Consider the following 16700-nt stretch of genomic DNA (forward strand, 5'->3'; position numbering starts at 1 on the left):
CGATCCCTGGACCCCAGGATCATACCCTGAGCTGAAGGCAGACGCTTAACCACTGAGCCACCCAGGTGTCCCACTCTAATGGATTTTTAAAATTTAATCAGAATTTACTTAGCATTAATATTAGGTCCTTTTAAACTTGAACTGTACTGCCCCTCGGCACTTGTTGAGGTGGTGCTTGGGTTGGCCTGTTCACCATTTTTAAGGAAAAATTTATTAAATTGATATTTTAGAAAGTTTACGTTTGCTCTATAAATAATCAGTTTTTATCCTTGCTCCAAACTTTTGTGCCTGTTTGCTAACAATCTGTTATTTCTAATCCATTTTAAACACTGGTAACAAGGGATCCAAATCCCTTTTCTCCAATCTCCGAGTCACATTTCCTTCTGTTTAACTTTCTTAATCGGATGTTAGCAAAGCAGCTAATTGAATTATAACAGTGTTTATTTACAGAATTTTTAAAAATTAAATGGAATCTTTTATTTTCTGCCCTTTTATCTAGTTTTTTATCATTTTGTCCACTTTGCTAGTATGCTCAAGAATATGTGAATTCAACTCCTCCGTTTATTTCATTTTCTCTCATTGACCAGTATGTGACTTGCATAAACAATCAAGGAGTTAAAGTTACTCATCAAGGGCAAATAAGCCGATTTTAAAAAGGCCAAGCTCTTTAGCTGATGTAAAGTCAGAAACAGGATATCCATTTAAAGGGTTGTTTTATATGGTTTAAATTTGGGCTGTTAAGCCCTCAATGTGAAATACCAGAAGAAGCCTATTATTTCTCCCCTGCAGTCTTTGATCTATCACCTTGAATTTGTTATGCCTAGTCTTCCTTTGTATTTTGTCTGTAAAATAGAAGCATACATAGCATTTCCTTCAAAATTTAAACCATTCAGAACTTTACCTAATTGCTCCCTTTGAAACACCAGACTGCCAAGACCACTTTGAGCCCTGACACCTCGTTCTCTCGCATAGCAGCCATTTACCAGTGTTCCACGAACCATGCCTTTCTGCTAAAAGTATCATTGAAAATCAGCCCTTGTTATAACCAAACCTCTGATGATTTCCTTGTGTGGTATCCACCCAATTTCTGGGCACGGTCCAGGGAAGTTTATATTTAATTATTGATGATCCCTTCTAAATCAACAATCCCTACTCATGTCAGTCCAGCAGACCATTATTTAATTCAACTATGTAATCAAACAATTTGCATGCTTTTTAATAAAGCAAGTTAAAATTAACAGGAAAGCCTAGGCAAAGATTTGGGTGCCTTTGACTTTGAACCAATTGATGCCCATACTTCAAGTTCCCCAGCACTAAATAATGCTCAGTAGGCAGTTTGATTTGCACAAAGTGGGCTCTCAATAAACAAAGCCATTGCAGCAATAAGGCAATGTTAACCTAACCCTCAAACTTTGTTTGCAGATAGATTTAAATAAAGGCATGAGCAGAAGTAATTTAAGCAAAATTTGGCTTTGGTAAGATACAAGAAGATAGACTTTTTTAAAGGATAAAATGGCTAGAAAATTTGACCTACTGATTATTTCTCCTGTCAAAAACCAAAATTCTACTTTTAAGTATATGCTGTTATAGGGGTGCCTGGCTGGCTCATTTGGTGGAGCATGTGATTCTTGATCTTGGAGTTGTGAGTTCAAGCCCTATGTTGAACATAGAGCTTACTTTAAAAAACAAAACAGGGATCCCTGGGTGGCGCAGCGGTTTAGCGCCTGCCTTTGGCCCAGGGCGCGATCCTGGAGACCCTGGATCGAATTCCACGTCGGGCTCCCGGTGCATGGAGCCTGCTTCTCCCTCTGCCTGTGTCTCTGCCTCTCTCTCTCTCTCTCTCTCTCTCTGTGTGACTATCATAAATAAATTTTAAAAAAAAATTCAAAACAAAACAACCCCCCCCCCACACACACACACACAAGTATATGCTATTATAGATTTGTGAATTGGTTGAGACTCTTTCAGTTGCAGAGAATAGAAATTCAACTCAAACTAGCTTAAACAAAAATAGAATTTAGTATAGGGCATGTGGATGGTGTCTGACTCTTAATTTTGGCTCAGCTCATGATCTCGGGGTCCTGGGATCGAGCCCTGCAGAGCTGCCTGTTCAGTGGAGAGTTGGCTTCTCCCTCTCCCTCTGCACCCCCCTCCCCGACCATGTTCTCTCTTGCTAGCTCTGCGCACGCTCTCTCTGGCTCTCTCTCTCAAATAAATAAGTAATCTTTAAAAAAATAAAATAACTATTTGAATTGTATTCCATCCTTATGGAAATTATCTCAGGAAAGAGATCATTTTCTTTGCAGTGGTCTCAGCACTAAAGAAAGCACGGATCCGTGGATAAGTGTTCACAGCTTCCCAGTTTTTCTCTCTCACAGGAGAACTGAGATGCCAGAGGATAAGCCTGTTGGCAGAAGACCTTGTAGTTTCAGTTCCATATTGCAGCTTTATAGATGCATTCCTTCTAGAATGTCCCAAGACAGATATTCTAATTCCATCGTATTTCTAGTACATATGGACCGATACACAATTAGCCACTGTTTATTAAAAATATTACCTTACCCATCATAATTTGCTAATAAAAAATGGTGTTAATTTGTTGTTATGAACTAGATAGGTCTCCTACACCCTCCCCTGCAATTTAAAATCTTAATTTTCAGGGGCACCTGGGTGATTCAGGGAGTTAAAAGCATCTGCCTTCTGCTCAGGTCATGATCTCAGGGTCCTGGGATTGAGCCCCTCTACAGCCTCCCTGCTAAGTGGAGAGTCTGCTCTTCTCCTTCTGCTCCCTACCCCCACTACTCATGCTTGCTCTCTTGCTCTCTCTCAAATAAATAAAATTTTAAAAAATACACACACGTATTTTTTTTATTAAAATTCAGATTTTAATCTATTCACAGAGTTATATGACCATCACCACAAAATCAATTTTAGAACATTTTCTTTTCTTTTCAGAATGTTTTTTTTTAAATTTATTTATGATAGTCACACAGAGAGAGAGAGAGGCAGAGACATAGGCAGAGGGAGAAGCAGGCTCCATGCACTGGGAGCCCGATGTGGGATTTGATCCCGGATCTCCAGGATCGCGCCCTGGGCCAAAGGCAGGCGCCAAACCGCTGCGCCACCCAGGGATCCCTTTAGAACATTTTCTTAAAGAAACTCTATACCTATTAGCAGTTACTTCCCCTTCCCCAACATCTACCCTAGGCAAACACTGATTTTTTTTTTTTTTTAAGATTTCATTTGTTTATTCATGAGAAACACACACACACAGAGGTAGAGATATAGGCAGAGGGAGAAGCAGGCCCCATGTAGGGAGCCCGGTATGGGACTTGATCCCGGGGCCTCCAGGATCATGCCAAGTCAAAGGCAGATGCTTAACCACTGAGCCACCCAGGCGTCCTGGCAAACACTAATTTACTTTACTTTCTATCTGTGAAGATTTGCCTACTCTGGACATTTCATATACCTAGGAGCATAAAATATGTGATCTCTTATGACTAGGAGATTCTTTTCATCTAGGTATAATATTTTCAGATTTCATCCACATTGTGGCACCTATAGTATTTCATCACTTTTTATTACCAACTAGTATACTGTTATAGAGATACACAGCATTTTGTTTATGCATTCACTCACGGATGGACATTTGAGTTATTTCTGCTTTTTGGCTATTTTGAATAAAGCTGCTGTAAACATCTCTGTACAGGTTTTTATGTGAGCATAGTTTTTTATTTCTCTTTCGAGTGGAATTGCTCAGTCACTTCATAACTGTTTAACCTGAGGAACTAACTGCCAGATTGTCATCAATCCTTTTTTAATCCTTAGCCACCAAGAGCTTTTATCTACTGTTGCTCTAAGGTAAAATTTTACTCTCTGTTCCAGATATTTTAAGGATGGATAATATATTTCATCATTGGGAGTGCTAGCTAATTTACTGAAAATTCTCTTTTGGTAAAATATATACCTATGATCTCTGTGGTTGCCATTTAATTTTCTAGCAGTATTTTCAAATAGACTAATAACTATACCAATTAATATCTTTTTATTTTTTGTACATTTGAAACTATGCTTCATACCTTCTGCAGTAATAGATGGTTGCTATGGTTCTAAATGTAAGAATTCATATTTCCTTTTTGTTGAATTTTGTTGATTTTTCTATTTTATTTTCAAAATTTTTAACTTAAATTCAATTTAACATAATTGTATTATCAGTTTGAGGTAAAATTCAGTGATTCATCAGTTCCATACAATGCCCAGTGCTCATTACTTCAAGTGCCCTCTGTAATGCCCATCACCCAGTTACCCCATCCCCCAGCCACCTCCCCTCTGACAACCCTGTTTGTTCCCTATAATTAAGAATCTTTAAAAAAAAAAAACACCTCTCATGGCTTCTCTCCGTCTGTTTTCATTTTATTTTTCCTTCCCTTCCCCTATGTTCATCTGAAAAGGATTTTAGGTTTTGCTACTGTTAAGTTTTGGACATTTCTGATTGTATTAACAGTTTGAACATGAATTATGTATGTATATACACTTTCCTAGTTGGAAGCCATCATATCTCAACCTTGGAACATTTTGCAGTATTCCAAGGTTAAGTTATGGTTAGCATACAAATAAATACAGTTTAGAAAGCACATCTTTAAACAAATAATTTAAAGTTTGGGCCCAAAGGAGATAAACTTTGTTCATGTGATATATGCAAACAGGACTCACTTGCCAGTGCTAGGCAGATAGAGTGTTACTAAGAGTGAGATGATAGACCACCAGCACACAGATACTTATACAGTAATAAATTGCTCTTCTAGAATTTGGATTAAGCCATAAGATAGGGCTTGTGCTTTGACCACTATACTACCTATCATTTCTTCTCAGAGTTTTACAAAGGGAGGAGAGCAACCTGTGTGAGCGGAGAGGATACAGGGGGCAGGGTCTAGTAGGAAAATGCGGGTGAAGCCAGAAGAAAAAGAGGATAAAAATACTGACATGGCCCATGTCCTAGAGAATCCCCAACGTCCTCTTCCCTATCCTGTTTGCAGTTTTCTCAAAGGAGTGAAAACATATGTTGCCTTTGTTAGCAGCTTATGCGTAATGTGTACTTTGTTTTTTTAATGAAAGAATTTTGTGCCTTGGAGCCACTAACATTTTTATCAGTAAGTCTTCTATTTTAATCACACAAATAATTTGAAATAATATTTTGAAATTATACATACCTAATAATGCCCTTCTTGCCTTGGATCATTTTATAAAAAGCATAGAAAGGGGATCCCTGGGTGGCTCAGCAGTTTAGCGCCTGCCTTTGGCCCAGGACATGATCTTGGAGTCCCGGGATCGAGTCCCATGTCGGGCTCCCTGCATGGAGCCTGCTTCTCCCTCTGCCTGTGTCTGTGCCTCTCTCTCTCTCTCTCTCTCTCTCTCTCTCTCTCTGTGTGTGTCTCTCACGAATAAATAAGTAAAATCTTTAAAAAAAAAATTTTTTTTTTTTTTTTAATTTTAAGAAGCATGGAAGGACTTCCCTTTGGTGACTAGCATTAACCAGTGCCATCTTTGCTATGGATTGCATATTGTTTATTCAGTCTAACCTTTCTGGGCAGATTTTGTGACTAGACGTCTAATAGGGTCATATTATTTGCTCACTTAAAGCATTAATACTTGGTGATCAGCTCTTTGTCAAAGATACATGTTTTTGACCAATTTCTAGGAATTTAGACATAGTAAATTTATTACATATATATATAGTGCTTAACTGAAATTCCTGGTTTGGGGCAGCCTGGGTGGCTCAGCGGTTTAGCGCCGTCTTCAGTCCAGGGCCTGATTCTGGAGACCTGGGATCGAGTCCCACATCCGGCTCCCTGCATGGAGCCTGCTTCTCCCTCTGCCTGTGTCTCTGCCTCTCTCTCTCTCTCTCTCTCTCTCTCTGTCTCTCATGAAAAAATAAATAAAATCTTTAAAAAAAAATGAAATTCCTGGTTTGAGAATTGGTTAGCATAGCAGTAGAGAAAAAGATGATATGAGAAATGGTGGGGATGGAGGGAGGGAAGGAATGAAGGAGAAAGAGAAAGACTGCAGTAGTAGGCTAGTGTGCCTTGCAACTCTACATAGACTTGTCATGATTTGTGGATCGGGGGTGTTAGGAATTTGATCTGTGGATTTCTGGCTTTTGGGCCACCACAGTGTTATCTTGACCCACAAATGTGCAAATCACATCCTAATCACTTCACCTGTTTGGTCCAGTATTTGCTTTGCCTTTTCCTTCCAAAGAAGCAGTAATGTTCTATCCCTTTTTTCTCTGCAGTTCAGACTTGCTGTAAATACTCTCCCACACATCCCTTTGATGAAGGGTTGCTGGACCTGAGCCAGTTTATTTCAGATCTTGTTCTGCAGCACTGCACATAGCAGTAATGAGAAATCTCTCCAATCCTGTGTCACATAAAGGTGATCTACTGAGTTCTAGAATCCTTTATTTAAAATGCAGGTGGTCAAGCAAAAGATGAAATTGGAAAGTCAGTGTTTAGTATGAGAGGAGAAGAACTAGTATCTCCTGATCTCTGCACAGAATTGCTGTTCAATTCAAAGGATGAACTATACATCCTCCAAACCTCAGATCACGACTCCAGCTGGGTTAAGTGCCCCTTCTCAGTGTTCCCATAATATCCTGTGTATATTGTCCTTATCACTGCGCTTTATGATTGCCTGCTTCTGTGCCTTTGCCTCCCACTCACATGCCCTAATCTTAAGCTGTAAACTCTTGAGGATGAAGATGGACTGTGTTGCTACTCCACCTGGCCCATTGTAGGTTCTAAAATAAATATTTGGGAATATATGAATTTTTATAAAAGGAAAGTTAGATTACCAATTCATCTTCAATCCTGTTAGAATCTTTAAAATCTTTCCTTCAGCTGGTTTTGTCCCCAACAATATTTTATCACTATAATACAGACTCTTAGTAATGAATGTCATTCAGAATCAGGTAATACAGTTTAATCAGTCAACTTGTATTTCTCAAACTGAGTCACTGCCCTATAACTTAATTAGAGCCTGAGTTCTTAAAATGAAAAGAACTAGAGTTTGAGTAGTTTAGTCCTGTGGACCTTTTAAGTGATCTTACCTCAAAGCACCTCCCCCAACAAATCCCCTTAGTTCCCTTGTTTATTCTTCAACATACCCTGTCTTTTCAGTGTAAGTCCCTAAGAGTCTGTGATGTGCAGGCAGCCGCTGTAATAGGAGCACGTGTTTGATGGAAGAGAGGCATGTGAGTCGAGGGTTATAATGTAGATTGAGGGCTATCATCGAAGTACATACAGTGTGAAATGTAAATCTAAGAGATAGGACAGTTAGGGAAAATTGGTCTGAGAAAGTGACATTCATGCAGTCTTCAAGGGTGAGGTGTCCTGATTTGAGGGAAGGGGTTAAGTATGACAGGGAAAGGGAACAGTGTATGGAGAAAACTAGAAGCATGTAGAAACACAGAAATGACAAGTATGTGTTCAGGGAGTTCTTAGAAGATGAGGCCAAGGGGAAAAGGCAGGCTTGAATGGATGCCTGGGAAGAAGAAGTTTGGAATTTAACCTGTAGGCCCAAAGGGAAGTCATTAAAATTTTTTCAACAGAGGAATGACATGATCTCACTATTCCCTACCTGTGTCTTTCCTTCAGGGATTTTTGTGACCTGTGTTTCGCTTTCATTACTGTTATTTTCTCTACTAATGAGTTGTACCAAGTTAATTCATTTGGTTAGAGTAAAATGGCTCCAGATTGCAGTTTGGAACATTCTAAAACTCGAGAAATGTACTCTTCCCCACCTGCCACCAAAAAAGAATTCCGTACCATGGCTAGATATCGTGACCTTAATCCCATCTGGTTACCTGACAGATTGACAGACTGCCTATCTCATTCTGTTCTGATTGTTGAAAAAAAGAGTGACTTTTCATTAAGAAAACAAAATATTCCATAGCCTTCTACTAATTTAACAAAATGAGTGTGGGCTACACACGAAAGCAACTGAATTCGTACGCTTGAGACTTTCTTACTATTTTGTGTTTAACCCTTTTGAGGCTTTTCGTGTTCTGTATCTGGATTATGAATAGGCACGCTAGGCTTGAGGTCAAGAGAGCTTCTGTCTCACAACCGCCGTGCTCCCAGAGATTGCTCTTTTCAGTTTTGACCCAGAGCAGCCAGTTATTTGATTGTTTGTGCACAGGTTCATAGCCAGCTTCACAATAAATGGTTCTTTGGAATTTTACAAAGATGTCATTGTTGGCGTCTAAACTGAAAATCTTTTGTCCCCAGCACATCTTTTTCCCTTAATGAACACTGTTTAATTAGAAAGTAGCTTATGAACAGTGTCCCATTTTTAAAATGTGATTTGAAGCAGCAGATAGCAGATGTGCATATTACCTGGATGTCTCAAGCCTTTATGCTTACTCATTGGCACAGATCCCTTAGTGAAGGCAACTGGAGAAAGGTGTGGGAGGCAAGCAGCCTTCTTCCTGGGAAACCCAGGCCTCATTTGATTCATTGCTGCCACCTGCTGGGCCCTGGCTGCTGAAATGGGAAGGCCACACTAGTAGTCCAGCTAAGCCAACCAGGGCCATGTAAGGAACTCTCTGTAGTTCCAGTGCTAATCAGCTGTTGTTTCTGGGTGACAGCCCACCCCTAAATGAAAGGATCTTCTAAACAGTATTTATACCAGTCGGTAAAAGGTGGTATTCGATTGTGTGTTCATTAACACAGAATCCCCAATGACTGTGAGGCTCAGAGAGTTAAGCAATACTTCAAGGACTCAAGATCCTAGAGTATTTGAGCTGAACGAACCTTTAAAGCAGATACCTGGGAGCTTGAGTGTAGTTAAATCAGAGTCTCCTAGAGGCTTGTGAAAATGCAGATTCCCAGGCTTGGCCACAGAGATTTTGATTCACTAGGCCTAAGATGAGACTTATTTTTTTTTAAAGATTTTATTTATTTATTCATGAGAGACACAGAGAGAGAGAGAGAGAGGTAGAGACACAGGCAGAGGGAGAAGCAGGCTCCATGCAGGGAGCCTGATGTGGGACTCGATCCTGGGTCTCCAGGATCACACCCTGGGCCGAAGGTGGCACTAAATCGCTGAGCCACCCAGGGATCCCCAAGATGAGACTTATTTAACAAGTTTCCCATGAGGTTCTGAGGCAGGTAGTCCAGCCCCAAGAAGAGCACTGCCTTAAATATCTTCGTAAGAGCTTCTCAGTCATTTTTCTAATCAGTGCCTCATTTCAGCGCACTGAGATGCACTTTCTTATTACAAGCACTTTTATTACAGTGCCTTGTAATAAAAAAAAATATATTACATCTTCTTTCTATCAACAGGGTGAGTCACTAGTAATATAACTGGTTCTTTGAAGCATATACACAAAATGTTACTGGATTGGTTCTGCAAGGGAGAAAAAAAACACTTTTTTAAAGATTTTATTTATTCATTGCGAGAATGAGTCACAAGTGGGGGGAGGGGCAAAGGGAGAAGCAGACTCCCCACTGAGCAGTGACACCCTCCCAATGTGGGGCTTGATCCCAGAACCCCAAGATCATGACCTGAGCCGAAAGCGGACGCTTAACCAACTGAGCCATCCAGGTGCCCCAGAAAACACTTTTAAATAATTAACTTTTCTGTCTCCAAGAAGGAAGTACTATAATTTATATTAGTTTATACTGGAATGCTTTTTGGCCTTGGGCGTTGGCAAGTAAAGGTAGGGTTTTATAATTATATTTATCACAGCCATCATTTCCCTGAATACAGGGAATCACTTGGTTAATGTGTATTGAGTTTTCAGGGACCTAAAATAACATAAAACAGAGTTGTTCCCTATGTCATTGGTCACTTCTCTCCTTTGGAGGAATCAAGCATGAGAATACTGTAGGCCCCATGGCTTTTAGCATGTCTTATCATCACTTCTTTTTCCTTACTCTGTCTTGGCAAGCTTGGTCAAGATAAGAACAATACTAAACACGAATAATAACTTTCCTTATTGCACAGGAAAAACAAGTGGCCTGAGAGCAAATTTTTGAAAAGTCACCATAGAATTGAGAATTCTGGATGCCTATCATGTACTTGCTTTCTAGAATATTGTCATCCCCAAAACTTTATTTTTTATGTATAAAAATATTTATGCTACTGCTTCTGAAATGACTGGCTCTAATCCAATAACAAGAGAAATCTTGTTGAGCTTTCAAGATCATGATTTTTATTACTTGTGAATGTGGTTTGGTGTATGGTTTAATTTAAATTTTGTTTCCTGCCTTCATAGTCTTATCTTGGGTTGTTTTTATTTTTTTTTAGGGGTACCTGAAGGAAATCTTAAAAGAAATTGGTGTTCAGAATGTAAAAGGGACGCACAAAAACACATGGGAGCTGAAGCCAGAGTATAGACATTATCAAGGAGAAGAAAAGAGTGATTAAGGAGACTCTAAGCCAGCATGCTAATGGAACAACTAAAGGGTGATGCTAAAGAAACACCACTGAGACTCAAATACTTGAGTACCATCTATTATAGGGGTAAAATGACTGGAACTTTAATTTCCCTAGGTGAATTTTTTAAACAGTAATTCTTGTAAAGTACTTAAGTTTTTTGAGGAAAAAAACTTATTTATAGGCTTATATTAAACTAGATTATTCAGAATGGGGTGAGGGGTTGGGGGTGTTAAGGTTTTTCTTTTTAAATATTAACTTTTAAAATGTAAAAATTAGGAAATGTTTTCTAAATGAGGACTCTCTGTCCTTGTTTTATCTCTGAGGATCTGAGGTAATACAAATCTGAAGGGAATGACAAAGCAAGAAAAAAGTAGTCAACTACAGAAAGTCTTACAAGGAATAAAAAGCCAAAGTTCCTTATTCTGATATTGTCAAAGAACAAAGCCGTCTTTATTTATTTATTTTTACAGGTGATCATGTTTCATATTCACACCCCTTAATAAAAAAGAGCATTTTATGTTTGTACCTATGACAGTAATTTTCATCATTAGCTTGCATATTTAACCCTAGTGTAATGACATGAGGAATGGAAAAAATCTTGGCCAATGAGTATTTCTTTTATTTGCTTTTATTTTTTTTTTAAGATTTATTTAAGTAATCTCTACACCCAACATGGGACTTGAACTCACCACCCTACAATCAAGAGTTGTATGCTCTACAGACTGAGCCAACCAGGCACCCCTCTTTTATTTACTTTTAAAAGAATTAGAAGTTAAATATTTTTCTAATAATTCAAGGTATGTCTTTCCCATCAAGATTATAAGCTTCTCAGAAACTGGCTTTGCTCCAGAATTTTATTGCATACTCAGCTGGCAGGTATTGACTTCTGACAAATGATGTTGACAAACTAAAAGAGGATTGCGGGGGTGAGGCTGATAATGTGTCAGGCAGTCACAAAAAGAAACATACAAACAAGACCACCAAAACAAAAGAAGCTTTAACAAACTCAAGAAAAAGCTGCTTTTTATTCATTAATTTTGTCGGCTGTTTCTGTATGTTTGCAACCAAGAAGTAGCAAATGCGAAACATTTAAGAAAATGTTATATAATTAAAGCAAATCAAAGGGAAAAAACTATCCATTGAGATAAATATTTTTCTGTATTTTGGGGTTTTTTTAGCAGGAAAACACCAACATGCTGAGGTTGAGTAATACTGGGCTGAGAAAATGTTGAATCTTTGCATCCCCACTGTAAAATAAAATTCTGATGAGGGAGGGTGGTCTTATTCTACTTTGTTCTGGTGCAGGAACCAAATGTCTCCCCCTTATGTTCCAGTTTCTGATTGAGACTCAGTGTCAGGAAGCAGATGGATAATGGTGTGACAAATCTGTATAGAACTGAGAATTCTGGATACCTGTCATGGGGTTGGTTCATAGCATGTATCTTCCTCCAAATCTTCTCTATTGTTGATGTTTGGTCCTGCCAGACTTCTGCCAGGTCCAGTCCAGAAGCAGACTTCTATGTCCTCTACTTCTGTCTTTTGTTTTTATGGTGGCAGTGCCTGCCAGATTGAGCTTTGTAGCTGCTGGTAGAACTTCCAGGGCAGAGTTGTGTCTCATCTGAAGCCCTGCTCTGGTATTTCTGCAAATCTGGTTTCTTCAGCTTATTTTAGTTCTCTTTTACCTCATCACACCTGACAGTATCTGCTCGAGTCTCTCTTTTTTTTTTTTTCTTTTTTTTTTTTTCTGCTCGAGTCTCTTAAACACTTGTTATCTGTTCAGTGGCATAGCTAATCTAGGCGGTACCACTCCGGACTAGTTTTTTTGGAACTGCTCTCATATTTAATACTAAAATAGGCTACTGATAATGGAGGAGACTGACTCTGGTTCCTGTATTCTTTTATTCCAGAATGCTCTTGCTCTATAAACATGCTTTCGATAGCCAACAATCAGGAAGTAGGAGTCCTAAGCCCTTATCACCACTGTGAGATTGAGAGAGGGGAAAGCTAGTAAGAGAGAGACACATCTGGTAAGAGGTCACACCATAAGAGTGCAGGAGGGCCGTGTTTCATAGGTGACTTAGTTAAACTCAGCTAGTATACACACTTATAGGATGTTTTAACCAACAAACTGTAGTAAATATATTATGATTGCTGGGCATTGGAAACATTTGAAATTACATGTTGCCACAGTAACTTCTAAAATGATAGATCTTAAAAAAGAAAACAGTTTTTGCTCTATTGTATTGGAAGCAGCCCTTAAGGAGTTCAGCAGAGTTGCAGTTGTTCCTAATGGTCTATGAACAAATTTTCCTTGAGGCTTATTTTCATCATTGTTGGTACTTAACAGTGAAATAAGAGTAAACACTTATTATGCCCTTATGTGCCTGACAGTGTGTTATAAATGCTCTAAAATACCTCGTTTAATCCTCAAGAATAGCTCTGAGAGATAGATAATGTCCATTTTCATAGAACCATTTCCTGCCCAACTCACTGAGTCCTGATCACTCTTTGGGGGAATTCTGCTTCCAGGCCAAAGTGAATAACCAGAGTGTACTTTTCCAGAAACCTTCCCCCTCATACATAGTCTCTCCCCTCCAGGAAAATGGTGCAGACCCCAGAAGAAGTTGTGAGAGAAAGGGGGTTTGTCTTTGGCATCCTACTTTAATGCAAACACCAAAACCTCCCTATTGAGAGGATGAAAACTGAACTCCCTCCTTTAAAGTCAAGTTCCTCTTGCTAAAATTTTAGTCCCTGCTACACTTCAAGTACCCAAGTAGGGTACTTTAGATCAGCTTCTCTTAGGCCTCGATAGGTGTTAAAGACCCCAGTGGACTATGATAGGAGCCTGGGGGCACTGGGCTTTAGGGTTGGACTTCACTTCCTGGGCACCCACCTTTCATGCCAGTACACAGGCCATTTTCCCTGGTACTTGGGTAGGAGTCCAGGAGGTGATAAGCGGGTTTTCTTTTTTCAACTCAGTTTTCTTTCTGACATGAGTGCAGAGCAGTTTCCTGAGCCTAATATCTTCATGTGTAAGAGGAGGAATCAGATTGCTTTTTTTTTTTTTTTTAAGATTTTATTTATTTATTCATGAGAGACGGGGCGAGGGCGCTAGACACAGGCAGAGGGAGAAGCAGGCTCCATGCAGGGAGCCTGATGAGGAACTCCAGGATTACGCCCTGGGCCAAACCGTTGAGCCACCCAGGGATCCCCAAATTTTAAGGGATTTTCTTTAAAAGAAGGTTTTCTCACAGCGTACCATATTTTTCAATGTTGAAATTTGTAATTAAAAATCTTAAGATAGGAAATTTGTATCGTTTTTGTGGGAATGTAATACACCAAAAGGCTATGTTGCTGCATTAAGCACGGTGATGTGACGAGGCCGCCGAGCACAGCGGCAGTTTATTGGCAAGTATTTACTGACCATGATTATGTCCCAGGCACTGTGGGTACTGAAGTGCTAGACATCAGAGGCGTTCACAGTCTAGTGGGAAATAGAGAATGTAGACGGATACGACGCTGTGTGGGCAGAGAAGTGTGAACTGAGTGTTGCAATCAATCAGAATATTCCAGTTAATTCATTGTGGCCATTTATGCTCTACATGGATTTCCAATTCTTAAAGCCTTTGAATGCAGTAATACATACTTAATTTTAAAACTTCTTTGAATGTAATTTAACCATTGAAAATTCCTAAAACAGAAGAGGATTTATACAAGGCTAAGGATCATTATTATGAACACATACTGTGGACGTCTGTAATACATCAATCTCGTTAATAGAAGGGTTCACTGGACTAGACCTTGGGGACACTTAGGCCTTATTTCTGGTTGCCATTCTAGTTTCTCTCCTTAAACGGAAGCCTGGAGAGCACTTTGGCGATTCATTCATTCCACAAAAACCCACTCAATACTCCCTGTGTGCCAGGCACCAGGAGCAAAGGCTGATGGGTGATTGTAATAAGTGCCTTACATGCCAGCAGTTCTCTGCCTCAGTTGCTAAATAAGCAGGAAGAATAATAGCTCTTGTTTATTGGACCCTTACTGTACGTTGGCACTGTGCTAAGCATCTGACTCCTATTACTCATTTAATCCTCATAACAACAGTAAAACATGGATCTCCTTTTGCCTGTGTTTTATAGATGTGGAACATCGGGTATTGAAAGGTTGAACCTAGCCAAGGTCATACAGGTGTCGGGGGCAGAGTCAGACTCAAATCCCAGAATAGTACTCTGCACTGCAGGCTTTTAGTTGCTATTATGTGTGTTAAGTGTACTTTTATGGGTGCATGCTGCTGATTGCCCTCAGCTGTAATTCACCTGTCTCCCATTTGATTTTTTTGTAGTTTGTATTATTTGTTATTAATATTACGGAGTCGTGATTGACCTACCAATGGGCAAGCAAAGTCTCGTGAGTTCGCTTTCTTGAATCCAAAGAGTCGATTCTAGATTCTGAGTTGTTTTGCCTTGAGAGATTTAGTTTCCAATTTTTTTTGAGGTTCTGGAGTTTCTTACAGAATGATGTTCCTTTTTCTTTGCTCTAGATTCAGATGAGGTATTTCCCAAGATTGACTGCAGATGGCCGATGTACTTGATTTACTTAATTCTAGACCACTCCAGCTTATGAGAAAGTTGGTGATTTGGCCAGGCCCAGTTGAGTGTCTCTGCCATGGATGGCCCAGTAAACACGAAGGAGGTCCATCAGTTTGGGACTGCCAAGTAATGGGGATCCAGAGCTCAATATGAACAGGTCCTTGCTTTTATTTTTTATTTTTTAAAGATTTTATTTATTTATTCGTGAGAAACAGAGAGAGGAGCGGGCAGAGACACAGGCAGAGGGAGAAGCAGGCTCCATGCAGGGAGCCTGACATGGGACTCGATCCTGGGTCTCCAGGATCAGGCCCTGGACTGAAGGTGGCGCTAAACCGCTGATCCACGCGGGCTGCCCAGGTCCTTGCTTTTAGAGCCTCACAGTATTGAAGAAAACTTGGAAGGAAACAAACAGCAACATAGTGTATTAAATGCAGCAATAGAAGTACATGGAAGAATGTTTTAAGAGCTGCATGGATTCAAAGCAGGTCATTTAGAGCAGGTTATTTGCTTGTGTGCCTGGTAGTTCCCTCCTCTGTGAAGTAAATAAAAATATCTAAGTATCTACCCCCAGAATTATGGTGGAAGTTAAATGAGTCAGTATATCAGCACTGTATTGAAGCCTGTGGAATAGAATCGTCCCCATTCTTGGTTATGCTGTAGTGCGAAAGAATTGCTGGCTCTCTGTTGCACAGCCAACTTTGTGCCATTCTGCTGTTGCTGTACAGAGTTAAGGAATGTAATAATATTTTTAAAAATGAGTCAATATATGGCACTTAGGACACTGTGACATGTAGAAAGTACTCTTATCATATTCAAAATATATAAAATATGGAAGTAGCACAGAGAATGAGATCATTTACATCTTTGGGGAGACAGGAAAGCCTTCCCAGAGTACTTCCTGAAGTGGGTTTTGAAAGGGTCTGGGAGTTCAGTAAGATTCAGGGGGCAGGAAGTACAGAAAGAACAGGTGCATCGGTGTTACTCCACAAGGTGGTAGGAGTGAGAACCCACACACACCTTCAGTACTCAGATTCAGCTTGGTATAGTATAGAAGTGTGGCTTGACATGTTGAGTCCTATCTTGGCCTGATAGAAGAATGTGGAGGGCAAGCGATCTCTGCCTGGGACCAGGTGGAATGGATGAGCAGCTAGGCAGGACTACTCTCCTTCAGTCGTACACTCAAGTTCAAAAATATGCAAACAACCTAATTGCTCCCTTATTTGCAGCATGCTCTTCCACTTTGATTCGTCCCTGAACACATTTCTTTAATATAGTCCCAATTGAAGTGACAGTGGAAACCAGCCTTCGTGAATTACATATTAGAAGTTTGAAGTCCCAATCCTTTATCCTCCCACCCCTGCAGCCTAATTAATAAAGACAAATAGGGAGCAGGAGCTAAGTGGGGTCAGATGCACTTCACTAATGAAGGCCCAGTAACTCCTCACCTAAGTAAGAGCTGAGGCTGAAGACAGAGTTCTTTATCCTTTTTCTCAGTGATGACTGGTTGGCCACTGTGGTGCGCGGTTGGCCTGACTTACATTTGCAGGTAAAAAATCTGGAAGAGCTGAAAGAAGGCATCCAAATGGCCAACAGGTACATAAAAGATACTAAACATCACTAATCGTCAAGGAAATGCAAATCAAAATGACAAGAAAATACCGCCTCACACCT

General features: G+C 39.8%; 1 protein-coding gene and 1 non-coding gene across 2 annotated transcripts in view; both read left to right on the plus strand.

Annotated features, from left to right (window-relative positions):
• Positions 1-10965, plus strand: part of GTF2F2 (general transcription factor IIF subunit 2) — a 147071-nt gene extending 136106 nt beyond the window's left edge. The window contains exon 8 of the mRNA XM_077855623.1: positions 10309-10965. Coding sequence (XP_077711749.1) covers positions 10309-10428 — 120 coding nt within the window. The 3' untranslated portion in view covers positions 10429-10965. The remainder of the gene's footprint in view (positions 1-10308) is intronic.
• Positions 10966-15633: 4668 nt separating this feature from the next.
• Positions 15634-15769, plus strand: LOC144288164 (small nucleolar RNA SNORA46). Its single transcript, XR_013356149.1, has one exon. It is a non-coding gene; the product is annotated as a small nucleolar RNA SNORA46 (small nucleolar RNA).
• Positions 15770-16700: the final 931 nt, after the last annotated feature.

This window comes from Canis aureus, chromosome 17 (assembly GCF_053574225.1).
Source record: "Canis aureus isolate CA01 chromosome 17, VMU_Caureus_v.1.0, whole genome shotgun sequence".
Lineage (NCBI taxonomy): Eukaryota > Metazoa > Chordata > Mammalia > Carnivora > Canidae > Canis > Canis aureus.